Source organism: Channa argus, chromosome 19 (genome assembly GCF_033026475.1).
Source record: "Channa argus isolate prfri chromosome 19, Channa argus male v1.0, whole genome shotgun sequence".
Lineage (NCBI taxonomy): Eukaryota > Metazoa > Chordata > Actinopteri > Anabantiformes > Channidae > Channa > Channa argus.
The window spans coordinates 20,670,169-20,687,130 of NC_090215.1; the positions used below are offsets into that span (position 1 = coordinate 20,670,169).

The 16,962-nt window shown below is 40.1% G+C and overlaps 1 protein-coding gene and 1 long non-coding RNA gene across 3 annotated transcripts; both read right to left on the minus strand.

Moving 5' to 3' along the window:
• Positions 1–637: 637 nt before the first annotated feature.
• On the minus strand, positions 638–10,897 carry LOC137104374 (sialic acid-binding Ig-like lectin 13). 2 transcript variants are annotated; one of them, XM_067485436.1, is made up of 9 exons: positions 10,766–10,897; positions 10,423–10,484; positions 9,817–10,200; positions 9,298–9,600; positions 8,952–9,212; positions 2,128–2,433; positions 1,783–2,043; positions 1,522–1,600; positions 638–966 (listed from the first exon to the last, which is right to left on the minus strand). In XM_067485436.1, the coding sequence occupies exons 2-9, from the start codon at positions 10,463–10,465 to the stop codon at positions 957–959; spliced, it is 1,647 nt and encodes a 548-aa protein (XP_067341537.1). In that variant the 5' UTR covers positions 10,466–10,484; positions 10,766–10,897; the 3' UTR covers positions 638–956. The 2 variants fall into 2 exon arrangements, with proteins under 2 accessions (XP_067341537.1, XP_067341536.1); XM_067485435.1 differs by lacking the exons at positions 638–966; positions 1,522–1,600; positions 1,783–2,043; positions 2,128–2,433 and adding exons at positions 3,957–4,718; positions 4,947–4,983; positions 8,020–8,092 and having other exon boundaries at positions 10,766–10,895.
• A 951-nt stretch (positions 10,898–11,848) lies between these two features.
• Positions 11,849–16,931, minus strand: LOC137104389 (uncharacterized). Its single transcript, XR_010911690.1, has 3 exons — positions 15,428–16,931; positions 14,813–15,345; positions 11,849–11,999 (listed from the first exon to the last, which is right to left on the minus strand). It is a non-coding gene; the product is annotated as an uncharacterized lncRNA (long non-coding RNA).
• Between the last annotated feature and the right edge of the window lie 31 nt (positions 16,932–16,962).

The window sequence follows — 16,962 nt, forward strand, 5'->3', positions numbered from 1 at the left end:
TGGAGCTGGAGCCGCTCGTTTGACCTGCGGATTTAAGTTACGTTCGGACTTTAAACATATCGGACGAAATAAGAAGGAAACAGCGAGAGGTAACAGAGCTGGTAACGAGCAGAGGGGAGGGAAGAGAAAAGAGGCGAGCGAGAGAAGATTCAAGCCTCATCTCTCATCACTGGTTATGGGCAACGTGAGGAGAACGTGAGGAGAACAAGGTGACGAGTTGGCGGCACTGCTGAGGAAGGAAAATGTCTTTCGGGAGTGTTGTCTAATGTGTTTCACAGAGACATGTCCCAGTTTGTCCGACACATGCATCAGTGCTGACGGCTTCAACACAGTGCGGGAGGATCGGAGGAGAGAAGAAAGGAGGAAATCAAGAGCAGGTGGTGACATACTGGTCATGATACTGTGAAAAAAAGAATCTGTTGCCCGGATATCGAACTGTTGACGGTGGGCCTGGGTCCTTACTAAATGCCCAGAGATTTCTCACACGCCATTTTCATCGCAGTCTATATTCCTCCCTCTGCCTCCGCAGACGGCGAATGTGACGTCATACACTCGGTGGGAGCCAGACTCCAGACCCGACATCCCCGACGCCCTCTTTATGATCTTAGGTGACTTTAATCGTGCAACCCTCTCCACGACCCTCATCTCTCTCAAACCTTATGTGGACCTGATGTACTCGAAGGTTAAAGAGGCCTACAGCTCTTCTGCCCCTCTTGGCAGATTGGACTTTAACCTGATCCACTTCCTACCTCTCCACAAGCCCCTGGTTCAAAGGCAGCCCCCCACCACCAAAACAGTAAGAAGATGGTCTGAGGGGGCCACTGACTGGAAAACACTCTGTGAGACACATGGTTTACACCTCTAGCTGGATTTTTTCTTACTTATTGATCAGTAGTTTGTACTTGTACATTGTTGTGGTTTGGTGAAGTTTCTTCCTTTCTTTTCTCCTTTTCACGTTAAGAGCAGCTGTAACAAGGCAACACAATTTTCCCTATGAGATCAATCAAGTTGTTTGAATCTTGAATGCTGAATTAAAATTTCAACAAGAAGTTACTCTGCAACATTTCATATGAACTAAGTTTGGAACAGATCAAACACACCAGACATGTATTCACTCAATATATAATTACTGCATGGGAGTTGTTCAATTATAAGTAATGTTTAATATAGGTATTGTGTTATTGTATTAATACTGTATGAGATACTGTGACTGCATGTAACACTTTTTTAGCTCAGTTAATGATCCAAAAGAACATTAGGCTTCTGGATTGTGATTATAATTTCTTCCACATGCTAACATAAATTAAATGCTGAGCTGAGTCAACAAATTTTGAAATAGAAGGTTGTCATCTGCATATACATACACATATTTTCTACCTCTGTTTATACTTTGAGCTTAAAACAACATAAAAAAAAAACAGTAACAGCTCAAGTATAGAACCCAGGGGAACTCCACAGCAAACATCCATTTTAAATTCTGAAAAGTACTAATAAATTCTAGATGTAATATGTAATACTTACCAAAAGGTAATGGCCACACAGATTAGTAAAACAACACCACTGATTCCTCCAGTAACTGCTGCCCATAGTAAAGACAGTTCTTTTCATATGGGAATAAAAAAAAAATCTCTTTATCAACCATGACTGTCACTAAGCTTTTATGTAAATGTCAGATCTACTTTGAGCAACATTTTAAAAATGTGTTGTATTAAATTGCATTAAATCATTGATCCAAATACACTTGTTCTTCCGCTGCTGGATTCAGTTCAGTTCAGTATTTACCTCCAATACTCAGCCTGATCTTTGCTGACGTCTGGTTTCCAAGATCATTAGCAGCCACACAGTAATAAACTCCTCCCTGTGTTGCATTAAAGCTGTAAAAGGCTCCTTCAGACACAGTCCTGGCTCCATCTTTGCTGCTCTTGAACCAGGTGAAGCTGCTGACAGGAGGCCTGGCTCTGCTGGTGGAGCTCAGATTCACCCAGGTCCCTGCTGACACCAAACCTGATGGACTGATGGAGGCTGACGTGTCCTTGGGGGCATCTGAGGAAAATGGGACATGAACTTTGTTGATTCAAATCAGCGTTATGTGCTGACAGGATCAATACCAAACTCTGTTTGTCTTACATGAAACTCTAAGTGTCTCTTGTGTCTCTGCTGTCCTGACGTCTCTTCCTCCATTCACAGGATATGTGGCAGAACAGCTGATGGTGGATCCATCATGTCTGTCTGACAGAGTGAAGGTGTCCTGGATTTTAGTTGTAAAGGTTCCATCTCTGTTTTCCTCTATGTTGGTGTGAGGGTCTTGTTGCAGAGTCCAGGTGAGTTTAGGAGGGGAGTGTGGACAGGGAGTGAGAGCTGAGCAGGTTATAGTGACAGACTCCTTCTCCTTCACATCACCTGAGATTTTAATGATGGGGCTCGGAGCAGAATCTGGAGTTTACAGTCACACACTGTACACACCATTAGTTTTTACTGTATTAAATTATATTTTTTCACACATATATCAGCAGTACAGAACTTTTAATTAATACATTAACACTGATTACTGTATATGATTACAGGGTATTTTGTATTATTTAAGTAAAGAGCAGGTTCGAAAAACCCATTTAATAAAACTATTCAACAATACTTTTACCTTTAACTGTTATTTGAAGAGGATCACAGGAAGCTGTTGCCTTGAATGGTTCGTTCTCTATCCTGAAGTAATATGTGTCTGTGTGTGTTGTGGTTAAATTAGAAAATACAGTGGTGCAGTTTTTCTCTCTCAGGTTTCCAGTGATCTTCACTGGATAAATGTTAACTGTCCCACTGCTGTTGAAGATCACATTTTTTGGATTTGGGCCAAATCTGGAGTCATTTCTAATCCAAACTCCAAAGGTTTTTCTTGTGCTGCTGAATTCTTCTTCTGATTTAGGTCTAAAGTTACATGGGATCATCAAACAGGATCCACTCAGTGCTTCCATCTTCTGTGGTGCAGTAATGAAAAGATCAAATGGCGTAAAAGAGCTGAAGCTCCTGTAAATTCAGACTCATGATTAACAACATGTTGGAAATTCAAATAAAATAATCTTTATGTTTCATACATTTTCTATATTTCTACATTAAACTTTCCAGTCAGAACATGAAGAGTTAGAAAATGTGTCTCTATCTGCTCTGGTCTTTGTCTTTGTTTCTAAATGAAGTTTCCATTGGAAATGATTTGAGTAATGTCACCAAATAAGTGAACAAACAGCTCACCTGAAACAAAGAGGACACTCAGTAACATGCCGAGCAAATCCATGTTCACACACACTTGTTCCTGCAAACACAATCAGACACTTTTCATTTGTTCTACTCATAGATGAAGGTTTAAACATCTGCAGAATGTTGAAATTAGATAAAATATATTTTAAATAAAATAACTCAACACTGTTTTTGTTTTTTAAAAATAAAAAAGTTATTGAAATATTTCTCAGTATAAAATAACAAAAAAGTTTTAGTTTGAGAAGTGGAAACAATAAAAAACTTACCAAATGTAACAGCAGCTGAACAGTAAAAGAAGTTTTATAATTTTAGACAATAATGAGGCAGTTTGTGAATTTTAGCAGAACCGTAATGAACCATGTAACCAGCAGTCGTCACATGAAAGAAAGAGTTGATATTTAGGAAGGTGAATTTTATTTCCAGATGTCACATGACCCCTGACGACCAATAGAGTTTAGAAACACAGGTTTAGTTCTTACAGCTCATGTCCTGTGAATGAGGAAGTCAGTATCTTCTTCACATCTTTCTAATGAATATTGTATTCACACATACAGTGTTTCTACATGTGTGAATGTGTCTTTATATCTGAGATCAACATGTTTATTTCATTTGAACACATTTAACATGCATCTAATGGAAACACCAACAACACGGTCGAATCGTCTTTTTAGAATCGTAAAATCAAAGAAACACTCCATCAAATGGTTAAAGATGTTTGTACTTTTGTGTTTTACTGAGTTCAGCAAAGAAACATGACGAAGAGAAAGTTACAGAAATGATCATTTATGCACGAGTGGAATTAGTTCAAACTAATTAGTCCCATTAGAAAGAAACAGCTCCACTTCACTGTAAGTGCTGCACAAACATTCAGAAATACAGATAAAGAAATAAATATCTAACAGATCACAGAGTAAATGTTCAGTTTATAGTGAACACGACAACTTCCTCTTTATCCTTCAACCTCTTCTTGGTCATTTGTTGTGTTCTCTCTAATTCTCTAAGTACTTGACCTTAAAGTGCCTTAAGATGATTCTAGTTGTGTTTTGCTGCCAGATAAATGAATAAAACTGAAGTGAGCTTAATTCTTGTGGCTCATGGTGTCAACTCAGTGACTGATTTGTTTGATGTTCGTGAAGACATTTCACATGTCATCTGAAAGGCTTCAGTCAGACTTTCAAAAGGACTTTTGTGGGAGCACTACAACCAGTGATCAAATACACCTAAAATCATTTTTATTTTTTCTTTACTTCAGCGTAGAGATTCTCTGGGCCATCAGAAGTCTGTGTTAAGATGTTTGTTCTCTCAGACACTTTGACCTGTGCATACAAAGTGTCCTGTCCCTGGTCCTGCACTAAATGTGAACGTGGTTCAGGTCTCGGGCTTGAAAAGTTGATCTCTCCATAATGGACAGTCTCTTCTCCTGTTGTTGTCTCAGGTTGTTGAGGAGCTGGATCGTTTGGACTTTGTGAAAACTGGAGCAAACAAGAAATGTTGCTTATTGTTATTGTTGCAAATAAATGTTTGTTCTCCTAATTCTGTCTCTGATGCAGCTCTTATTAATGAATAATATAAGTCACATCAAACTTCTTATTTAATGCCCCAATGAAGAACCTGTTTTGACACATGTACAGACCATGAGTGCTGTCTGTTTAACTTGTTAGAAACATATTTGCAATACAGAAATACTGTTGTTTTCCCACCTCTGTTTGTGTAGATCGATGTTTGTACTTTAACCACCTGGAAGACATTAGAAGACAGTCAGCATGAACCTGTGAACTGAAAATCTAATCAGTTCATGCTTGTACCAAAGTTTGCTATAGGTGTTTACTGATCACCATAGTTTTTCACACTTCCTTCAAGACACTACATATATAATAATAATATTGATGCTTTCAATTTGAGAACTTGACAACATTCAAATCTAAAACTCAAAGATTGCCAAAGTAATGACCCTAAAATATGCATACATTGAATTCATATTGGAAATTCTAGTCTAGCTGCAGCAAACATACACAAACTGAGTTATGTGATAAATGGTTTTCTGAATTATGAGTATAAATAAATTATAGTGATTTATTTAACTAATGCAGCCACAAGGGGGCAAAATCCAGTGACTAATTGTGCCACTCTCAAGTTCTCAAGTCTGTATAAATGCAGGGGGTTGTGTCAGGAAAGGCATCCAACATAAATCACATGCCAAATCAAACAAGACTTCCACACCAAATCTGACTTCCATTTGACTTTCTGTTGATTTGATTTTCCATTTGACGTCCACGTTGTTTTACCATGGTTAGATGGGAATAGAAATTCAGTAGGAGTTGTCCTTCTCAAGGAGCATGAGTTTGTAAGGAAAGTTCTGGAGGTGAAAAGAGTGAAAAGAGTATTAGACAGGTTGGTGGGTCTGAAGCTGGAAATTGAAGGCGTGATGTTCAATGTTAGTGGTTAGATAGGTGAAGGGAACAGAGGTGATGACAATCTGATGGACAGGTCTGGTATTCAGGACAGAAACGCAGAAGGACAGATGATGGTAGACTTTGCCAAGAGTATGGAAATGGCTTTAGTGGACACTTTCTTCCAGTAGAGGCAGGAACATAGGGTGACAAGAGACCAGTGACTGTAAAGTATTGGTAGGGGAGAGTGTAGCCAGACAACACAGGATGGTGGTGTGTAAAATGACTTTGATGAAGAGGAAGATGAAGAGGCCAAAGGCAGAGCAGAGGACGAAGTGGTGGAAGTTGAAAAAGGAAGAATGTTGTGTAGTTTTCAGGGAGGAGCTGAGACAGAATCTGGGTGGTTTGGAGGTGCTTCCAGATGACTGGACCACTAAAGCTAATGTGATCAGGGAGACAGGTAGGAGGGTACTCGTTGTGTCACTGGGAAAGAAGAAAGTGGACAAGAAGACTTGGCGGTGGAACGAGGAAGTTCAGGAGTGTATACAGAGAAAGAGGTTAGCTAAGAAGAAGTGGGACACTGAGAGGACTGAAGAGAGTAGACAGGAGTACAGGGAGATACAGCGTAAGGTGAAGGTAGAGGTGGCAAAGGCCAAACAAAGAGCATATGAGGACTTGTATGCTAGGTTGGACACTAAAGAGACAGAGGTGGATTTGTACAGGTTGGCCAGACAAAGAAATTGAGATGGAAAGGATGTGCAGCAGGTTAGTGTGATTAAAGATAAGGATGGCAATGTATTGACAGGTGCCAGGAGTGTGATGGGAAGATGGAAGGAGAACTTTGAAGAGTTGATGAAGGAGGAAAATGAGAGGGAACAAAGAGTAGAAGAGGTGACTGGTGTGGAGCAGGAAGTAGCAAAGATTAGTAAGAGTGAAGTGAGGAGGACATTGAAGAGGATGAAGAGTGGAAAGGCAGTTGGTCCTGATGACAAACCTGTGGAGGTATGAAAGTGTCTAGGAGAGGTGGCAAAGAGTTTCTGACTAGTTTGTTTAACAAGATCTTGGAGAGTGAGAGGATGCTGAGGACTGGAGGAGAAGTGTACTGGTGCCCATTTTTAAGAACAAGGGAGATGTGCAGAGCTGTGGCAACTACAGAGGAATAAAGCTGATGAGCCAAACAACGAAGTTGTGGGAAAGAGTAGTGGAAGCTCGGCTAAGGGCAGAGGTGAACATTTGTGAGCAGCAATATGGTTTCATGCCTAGAAAGAGAACAACAGATGCAGTATTTGCTTTGAGGATGCTGATGGAGAAGTACAGAGAAGGTCAGAGGGAGTTGCATTGTGTCTTCGTAGATTTAGAGAAAGCGTATGACAGGGTGCCGAGAGAGGAGCTGTGGTATTGTTTGAGGACGTCTGGAGCAGCAGAGAAGTATGTTAGAGTGGTGCAGGACATGTATGAGAGCTGTAAGACAGTGGTGAGGTGCTGTAGGTGTGACAGAGGAGTTCAAGGTGGAGGTGGGTCTGCATCAAGGATCAGCTCTGAGCCCCTTCTTGTTTGCTCTGGTGATGGACAGACTGACAGATGAGGTTAGACAAGAATCTCCATGGACTATGATGTTTGCAGATGACATTGTGATTTGTAGTGAGAGCAGGGAGCAGGTTGAGGAAAATCTAGAGAGGTGGAGGTCTGCTCTGGAAAACAGAGGAATGAAGCTTGGCTGCAGCAAGACAGAATACATGTGTGTGAATGAGAGGGACCCAGGTGGAATGGTGAGGTTACAGGGAGCAGTGGTGAAGAAGGTGCAGGACTTTAAGTACTTAGAGTCAACGGTTCAGAGCAACAGAGAGTGTGGAAAAGAGGTGAAGAGGCGAGTGCAGGCAGGTTGGAACGGGTGGAGAAAAGTGTCAGGTGTGTTGTGTGATAAAAGAGTTTTGGCAAGAATGAAAGGAAAGGTGTTCAAGACAGTGGTGAGATCAGCAATGTTCGGTTTAGAGACAGTGGCACTGAAGAAAAGACAGGAGGCAGAGCTGGAGGTAGCAGAGCTTAAGATGTTGAGGTTCTCTTTGGGAGTGACAAGGATGGACAGCATAAATAATTCTGTTCTGTGTACAACGTGACCTTGTGGCAGCATGTACAGAGAACAGTAGTGATCCAAGTGTAGAACCCTGAGGAACTCCACAAACAACACATATCAACATATTTGATTTTCCAATGATGTCTAAAACATCAAAATAGAACAATCAACATTAGGAAATTTAGACCTTTGAGCCATAAAAATAAAACAAAGCACAAATACAAACTAATAGCCAGTTTGATTAAATGTTTAGTTTATCTTTAGAAAATAAGAAGATTAGCTGGTGAGCAACGTGTCAGTGATACTTACCAAATAGCAACAACCACACAGATGAGTACAAAAACCACAATGAGTCCTCCAGCAAGAGCTCCCGGATGTGTTCCTACAGAAACAAAAGACAATCAGAATCATCGATGTCACCCACCCTTTATGTACATTTCAGGTCTTACAGCATTTAGAAAAAAATATTCCACCATGCATCAACCATTTTTGTGCTCTGTTTATGTTGCTCCATCTTTGTAGCTACAACCAGGAGCTGAACATAAGGTTATATATTTACTCAAGTAGACAACTGTATTTGTTTGAGGTACATTACATCAGCCATTACTTTACGAAAAATTATCTCACATCAGGTTCTTAAACAATTTAACTAATTTTGCCAAACAAAATCCTAATTCCTAAAAGTAGCAAAACACCTCATTAGCTGCTTTGGCTCCTAGCTTCAGTTTATTAGCATCGCCGCCATATTGGACCAAGTAAGACAGGCCTGTAGGCAAATACAAGGAAACGCGGAAGCTTTGGTTCACATTTGTCAACAAATTTTAATGAAGTTGTTCTATATTAAAGAGCTGATTATCTACCTAAGAAAGCTGTGTGTATAGTATCAACATAGGATTACATAACGAGAATTATTCACAATGCACTTGGACTGGTCCAAAGACCCACTGGTTTACCAAATGAGCAGTTAATGACTGTGTCGCTTATGTTTACAGAAATTATGTGGGAAGAATTTTGAGAAACTCAGCAACCAAAAAAACAGAACTTTGTGAGGTTGAAAACTTTTTCAGCTTCAGTTGCTAAAATTTCCACTTTCACTTGCTTACGTCATGATGATTCCTGTTCTTCTTACTGAATGCAAACACATCAAATACAATTTTGCATTTACACTATTGTATAAAATATTGATACCAAACACATTTGATGTTCTTCCACTGCTGGATTCAGTTCAGTTCAGTATTTACCTCCAATACTCAGCCTGATCTGTGCTGACGTCTGGTTTCCAAGATCATTAGCAGCCACACAGTAATAAACTCCTCTCTGTGTTGCATTAAAGCTGTAAAAGGCTCCTTCAGACACAGTCCTGGCTCCATCTTTGCTGCTCTTGAACCAGGTGAAGCTGCTGACAGGAGGCCTGGCTCTGCTGGAGCAGCTCAGATTCACCCAGGTCCCTGCTGACACCAAACCTGATGGACTGATGGAGGCTGACGTGTCCTTGGGGGCATCTGAGGAAAATGGGACATGAACTTTGTTGATTCAAATCAGCTTCATGTGCTGACAGGATCCAATACCAAACTCTGTTTATCTTACATGACACTCTGAGCGTCTCTTGTGTCTCTGCTGTCCTGACGTCTCTTCCTCCATTCACAGGATATGTGGCAGAACAGCTGATGGTGGATCCATCATGTCTGTCTGACAGAGTGATGGTCTCCTGGATTTTAGTTGTAAAGGTTCCATTTGTGTTCACTATGTTGGTGTGAGGGTCTTGTTGCAGAGTCCAGGTGAGTTTAGGAGGGGAGTGTGGACAGGGAGTGAGAGCTGAGCAGGTTATAGTGACAGACTCCTTCTCCTTCAAATCACCTGGGATTTTAATGATGGGTCTCGGAGCAGAATCTGGAGTTTACAGTCACACATTTACTCTAAAGAACTTTACAGTTTGTTCCAGTGTTAAACACATTTGACACATTTATGTTTTAACAACTGTGAACTGATAATTTTATATTAATTATTCAGATTATAAAGTGTAAATTGTCGTTACAGAGTTTGTTGTTTAGATCAAAGCTATAAAAAAATTGTGACCAAACTTATGAAAAGAAAACTCTCTGTTACCTTTAACTGTTATTTGAAGAGAATCACAGGAAGCTGTTGCCTTGAATGGTTCGTTCTCTATTCTGAAGTAATATGTGTCTGTGTGTGTTGTGGTTAAATTAGAAAATACAGTGGTGCAGTTTTTCTCTCTCAGGTTTCCAGTGATCTTCATTGGATTAATGTTAACTGTCCCACTGCTGTTGAAGATCACATTGTTTGGATTTGGGCCAAATCTGGAGTCATTTTTAATCCAAACTCCAAAGATTTCTCTTGTGCTGCTGAATCCTTCTTCTGGATTAGGTCTAAAGTTACATGGAATCATCAAACAGGATCCACTCAGTGCTTCCATCTTCTTTGGTGCAGTAATGAAAAGATCTGGTTTCATAGGACAATCAGCTGAAGCTCCTGTAAATTCAGTCTCATGATTAACAACATGTTGAAAATTCAAATAAAATAATCTTTATGTTTTATACATTTTCTATATTTCTACATTAAACTTTCCAGTCAGAACATGAAGAGTTACAAAAAGTGTCTCTATCTGCTCTGGTCTTTGTCTGTGTTTCTAAATGAAGTTTCTATTGGAAATGATTTGAGTAATGTCACCAAATAAGTGAACAAACAGCTCACCTGAAACAAAGAGGACACTCAGTAACATGCCGAGCAAATCCATGTTCACACACACTTGTTCCCTGAAAACACAATGAAACGGTTAGTTTTTACTGTGGTCACTGTTCACTTTCTTATAAAGCAACTTCCCTATTTGATCTTAATCTTACAGTAACTTTGTGATTTACTGCCCAGTGCAGCCAGAGTTCACTGCTTTTCAAAGAACACATTCATTAAATTATGTTTTTTTTTTTTATTTTGTCTTAAAATAAAACTCAATTATAATGTATTTGTGAGATGAAGAACAACATTAATACATGTTTTTGTTAAAAAGAGAAGTAAAAGCTGCGAAGAACTTTCTTACCAATCGTGGCCCCAGTGGAAAGAAACTGCGCAGGTCAGAGTGAAGTGAGTCAGTTAGAATGAACCATGTCAGCTGTGGCTGTTGTCACGTCAAAGAAAGAGACGTTTTAAGAAAGTGAACTAATTTTGGTTGCAAAACCGTCTGACATCACATGACTAATTTACTGGAGTTTTGTCCTTGCTGCTCATATCCTGTGACTGAGGAAGTCAGATATTATGGCGTCTTTGACAGTGACAAATTTCCCGTAGAACATCAACTCATTGCAGTTTATTTTTAGATTCATCTGAACCCAGTTCATTAAGTAAAGAAGCAGAACTTTAGATGCAGTTTTTCTACAAATACCAACGACAGAAATATTGACAAAACTGCTTTTTCTCCTATAATTTGTAGGACATGGGAAAGTCGCTTCTGCACAGTGGACAGACTGGACAGACCGGGGTCCAAAGTTTATGCCCCTGATGTTCGAGTACATACTGGTTTTATACTGAACTGAGATCTCACTTATGACAAAAGTGAGATTAGTTCAAATGTAGCTGCATTAAATTCTGCTTTACTGTTTCCACCTGTGGAAGAAAACTCTGAGCAGAATATGTGGTTTAAAATGCAGCAGGAGTTTCTGTTACAGGTATATTAGTGTGTTTCTAAAACTGAAGTAGTCTAAATACCAACACTTCAAAAATGAGCTTCGTCATGTGCACATGTGGTTGTGTGGATCCAACCCCGTAATGACTCTTGCTGCTTTCCTGTTTATGGTTCCTGTTCTGCATCTATCTCTGTTTCCAGTCGCATTCTCACTTCTTTAAAGTCCCACGCGACTGTACAGCCTGCTCCTAATGCAGTTTTCCCAAAGTACTGAATGTAACCTAAAGGTAGCAACATTCATTCACTAAAGTGAGAGTAAATTCTCCCTAAATCAGCCTCGGTTTGTGAGGTTCCTACATGAGGCTGCACTCGAGAAAACAGCAACAGTAATGAGAAAGAACACAACAGGCAGAGAGTTCATCAAAGTGCTGATCTGTTTTACTATAAGTTTATCACTACAGGTTCACACACACATGCAGTGAGTAATACAAATGCACATTTAGACAAAGACCTGTTTGCCATTTCTGTCCTGGATTCAGGATCGTAGCAAACATCAGTTCCCACTTTGATGGGTTATGGGGTTTATGAAGTCCAGTGGAATAAAAGAGGAAGTTTGGAGAAAGATGAAGACATCGCTCCTCAGCTCGAGTTCCTGAAAATAGCAAAATAACGTTTAACAAGAAGGAACTTTATTCAAAAGGAAATGGAAGTAAAGTCTACTGTTATCAGATAACGTTTCACAGTTTCACTGAGTCCATATTCAAACTCGGGACATGAACACACTGTCTTCAGAATCAAAAAAAAAAAGTGTATTTTTTAAATTGACTAGTTCCTGTTTCTACATGGTGCAGGATGTGTTTTAACACAGATGTGAACATGTCACAGGATGTTTCACTATTTTCAAACAACGTGTCCCGTCCACTAACTTGTTCTATATTAACTGACATAAAAAGTAAAGGCCGTTCAAATGCAGCTTGACTGTCTCTCTCTGGTACTTTGACCTGTGCAAACACTGTGTCCTGCACTGAGCAGTGAGAAGTGGATCTGTGCATCAGCAGAGGTTTTGTTCTTTGTTCTGGACTCAATCAGCAGCTTAAGATGTCTTCATGGACTCTTTTTCTGTCCCTGTGGTCATTTTGCACAATTTGTGTGGCTTTGTGGTTCTACAGTATAGTGTCTTTTTTATTTATGAGCCCTGGGCCTGTGCCTGGTTTGTCCATTCAGTAATTCATCCATGTGTTACCCAAGTCCACGGGAAGGAGACCATGCTCAGTTTGGTGGAATCTCCTCAGCTAACCTGTCAGTGGGGGAAGTATTTGGTCTGTGTCTCCAACCTTCTCCTACTTAGAAGCGTAACGCTAACAGCATGTTTTGTCACATTCATCACGTTTCTTCACATTTTAGCCCAGAGTCTTTCTGGGAGACCTCACAGGACATATCAGCACTGTCTCATAACTCACTGTGTTTATGAAGCATCAGTGAGAAATCAGAACTCACATCTAATGGTGGTGAAACTAACAGAGGAAGTGGAAGCCGCCCAGACGGAATAACTGTGTAAACCACGTTCTGCAGGTAATGAGTGTGGTCACTGCTTTGCGCCGTGAAGCCACAGTTACAGTATCGCTTCCATTTATAGCCATTTATTGAGTCTGATCACAGATCAGCGGTTATATTTTTAACAGCCAACACCAGACTGTTACTAAAACACTACACACTGAAACCTCAGTGGTGGAGATGAGACATGTGATCTACATTTCCTCTGTTTAACCAGTCTGACCTGCATTTATCCCAACTTCTGCTGTTGACATCAGGCTGCAGATCTCTGATGGATTCAGGCGTCGGATTGTGCTGCTGTTAAGGAACTGAATTCTGAAGGTGATTGTGTAAAGAATACTGGTTTAAGTTTTCTGTAAGTGAGCAGTTTGGAATAATTTGAAGTAGTTTTCCAGTTTCAGAATAAACACTGAACAGAGGCAACATTTGTCTGCAGTCACTATGTTTTCTTTAGCTCAACTTCGGTTAAAAATGCTTTAAATACAGTTTTAGATAACTAAGGTTTTATATTAAACCATCCTCATTTCTTCATTTCTTCTTCCCCCCCTGAGCCCAGAGACTGGACTATCCTGATCCTAACCTCACGTCTCAGTTTAAATAAACTTACAAACATAATCACTCACTTGAAAAGAGCCACGTGCTCATTTGACATTATGCCAACTGGACTTTTATAAGAGGACCATATTGTTGTGCCACGGTCCTTCCAATTATAAATTGTCCTCCAGTCACCAGATCCTCTTTATCTAGTCTCAAACTTTCTGTTAGTCCCATCCTGGAAAAAACCTTCACTTGACTGTATGGTCTTATCATTTTAGACGTATTGCAAACTGTTCTTCTATATCTGATTATAGAGAAGTCTATTGACACATAAACTGTCTCCCTCAAGTGATAGTAAATATAATATTATTGCCACAAAAAACGCTGACACTGCAGATCTTTATTAGACATTCAGTGTTAAAAGTCCCCAAAATGTCTTCAGCTCGATGACAGGTACAAAACAACCACAAGGGCCTAAGCATTTCAGCAGGCTGCGTGAAACCTGGCCGTTAAGTATGATTTCAAACTTGGTTTGGAGAAGCAGAAAACCCAGACAACCAAGTTCTGCTTCTTAAACCTCAGAAATATTAAGTTCAAACGTTTATTACTTTATTGGACCGTGAAAACTCCTCCTGTCTAGATAACAGCAGCTTTCTCTATTCTGGACTGAATCTTAAATCCTTTGCTCGTCTCTAACTTGTTCGAAATGCAGCAGCTAAACCAGTGAAAATTTCCACCAGAAGACATCACATTCCTGTCTTTGCTTCTTTTACCAAAAATCTTCAGGTTTATTATTGTGGGTCTGGTGTGTAGTTCCAGCTAAGTAGATCTGATCACACATTGTATAATTCTACTGTCATTTAGTCAGATTATCTGTTTTAAACTATTAAACTAGTGATTTAAAAATTGCTATTATTCTTATTGTTGTTTCTTAGCACAGAGTAAATGGTTAGAATAACTGAACGTCATCAGTGTGTAATGAAGTGATTTGGCTCCATCTTGTGTCACAAGCTTGTTACTGCAGAACAACTTCAAAATTCCAGAATCAAACAAACTTCAAACTTTCTCACTTCAGACATAACAACACAGTGTCCTTAAAGTGGTTCGGCCTAGTTTCTACATCATTACGTACCAACATTGTTTAAAATGTTTTTTACATTGAATAAAAATGAGATTCTCTGCATTGAACTGAATATCAGTGTTTAGTGCAGAATGTGTTCAGATGTGGATCAGAGAATAATAATTTCTAACAGGGCAGTGAGCAGACACTGAAATTAGAACAACTTGATTTAGTTATGTCCAGTAAAACACACACACACATCCTCTATCATTTAGGTCCACGTGTATTTATGGACTAATACAGTGTAGACTTACTGTGAAACACTGTAAAGCTCCTGTCACATGTGCAGAGATTCAACTGCAACATGAGCCACACGTGAACTGTTTCCTGAGAAATGTTCCTACAGTTTGTCCATAAACGTCCTGGTCTCTGCTCCGACCTCGTCTTTGTTTATCACAGATCTGATGTAAGAATTCACAGACATTTAGTCAACGTCCTAACAACTTTGTGCTGAAAAATGTGGACTGTCTGAAGTCTGAGACCCCAGACTGCAGACTGTGCTGGTCCAATAAAACCTCCATCACCTCCTAAGGTCTGAATCCCTGTTGATTTGTCAGCGCTGGTTTTACTTTGAGTTCTGGAGTCCAGATCAGTTGAGATCTGCAGGAATTCATGCTTCTGAAGACCTTCTTTCAGGTTTCTGACTATTTTTGTTTGCGCCTGAAGCTATTTTTCCATGAAGCCTATTTCCAACAGTCCAGCCTCAGCTGAAGCATATAAATCAGAAGCAGAAGGAGGTGGTTTGGTGTCACTGCAGCACCAGCAGGTCCTCTTCATCCTGATGTCTCTGCAACAAAAAGCGCAGAAAACGTAAACATATTGGAAGAATGAAGACATTAAACATATGGAGACAGAGTCAGGAAACAAACCTGAGACATTCAGTCTGATGATCTGACTGAATTTAAGCTGCGGTACATAGCAGTCGTAGTCGCTGATGTCTGACTGCTGCAGGTTTTTCAGGAGGATGGAGAAGTTTCCTTCTTATAGATGTCAGAGAAACTCAGCACTCGGCTTCTGAATTTCTGGTGCTGGTTGAAACACTGCGGCACATTATTGATTATGTCAAGGAAAACTCTCCCATCTTCGTCCGACCAGTGAACGAAGACGGTCCCAGAGACAGAGCTGCTCTGGTTGTAGACACAGGGCAGCAGGACGTCTTCTCCCATGAAACCCTGGATGTGAAGCTGCCTGCAGCTCACTAATTACAAAAAAAAACACACAAGCTTTTAATGAGTGAGTCCAGCAGTTGACGTCCCGACTCTGTGACACAAACTGAACTTTCTGCAGTCTTCTGTCTTCATATTGTAGCTAAAGGATTGAATGAACAGACCTTCATGCTGCAAGTGACCTATAAGCATATAAACGATATATATACTGTACAGAGGCTTCAGTTATCACTGGCTGCAACACTCAATTCAGCCTTTCACAAAAGCACAATCCCAAACCACCAGCAGCACCTGGCACAGACCTCAGCCCCCCTGGGAAACACAGGACACTAAAAATGAATAGAGCCTGCGGCATGTGCTCTTACAGTGTGCAGACACACACACACACTCACTCACTCACACAGCGGTTGTCCACCAATCTCACGGTTGTTGCTGTGCTGGGGGTCCAACAGCTCACTGAGACACTTTGTGTTAGTTTTATTTTTAATTTGTTGCCTTGTTGAATATTTTAAAAAGTATTTGCAGCGTTTTAAACCAAACCCTGTCAATAAAATGCAAATCTGTGAGAAACCCCATTAATACTGATCACATGCAGGTAAACTCAAAAGTGGTGAGTAAGTACATTTACTCATGTACTGTGCAATTTAGTACAAGTATCATTTTAAGGTGCTTGTACTTTATTGGTGTATTTAAATGTAATGTTATTTCCCCTCAGTGTCTGACAGATTTAGGAACTTTAGAGAATCTAATGACCTGATGTATCATTTGGATGAAGCAGCAGCTGCTAAACTTCATGTACTGATGCAGCATCAGTACATGAACTTTTAAAATCAGCTCCAGCTTTAGTAACACTGACCTTTGCCCTAAGTTTTTATTTATTTACCCGCTCACTGCAGAGTATGTGAACACAGTGACTGTGACTAAAAACCAGACTGTGGTCGTTTCTGAGACAAAGACCCATTTTAAGAGGAGTCCAGTGGAGATTTTAGAGGATTTAAGAGGGAAAATCCTCTGCCGCAAAGCTCACAGCATAGACCAGGATGCACCTGAGACGGTCTTTCAGCAGCAGGCTGATGGTGTTAGGTCAAACAAGGACACAGAGACAGTATATGTGTCTTTTACCAACACCAGCAGTTTCCATCACGTTGATGAATGAACAGATTGTAGAGGTGCTCAAGAAACCTGCACAGGAGAAGATCAGGTCCTGGATCATCAAAATGCTGAAACATGTCCAAGGA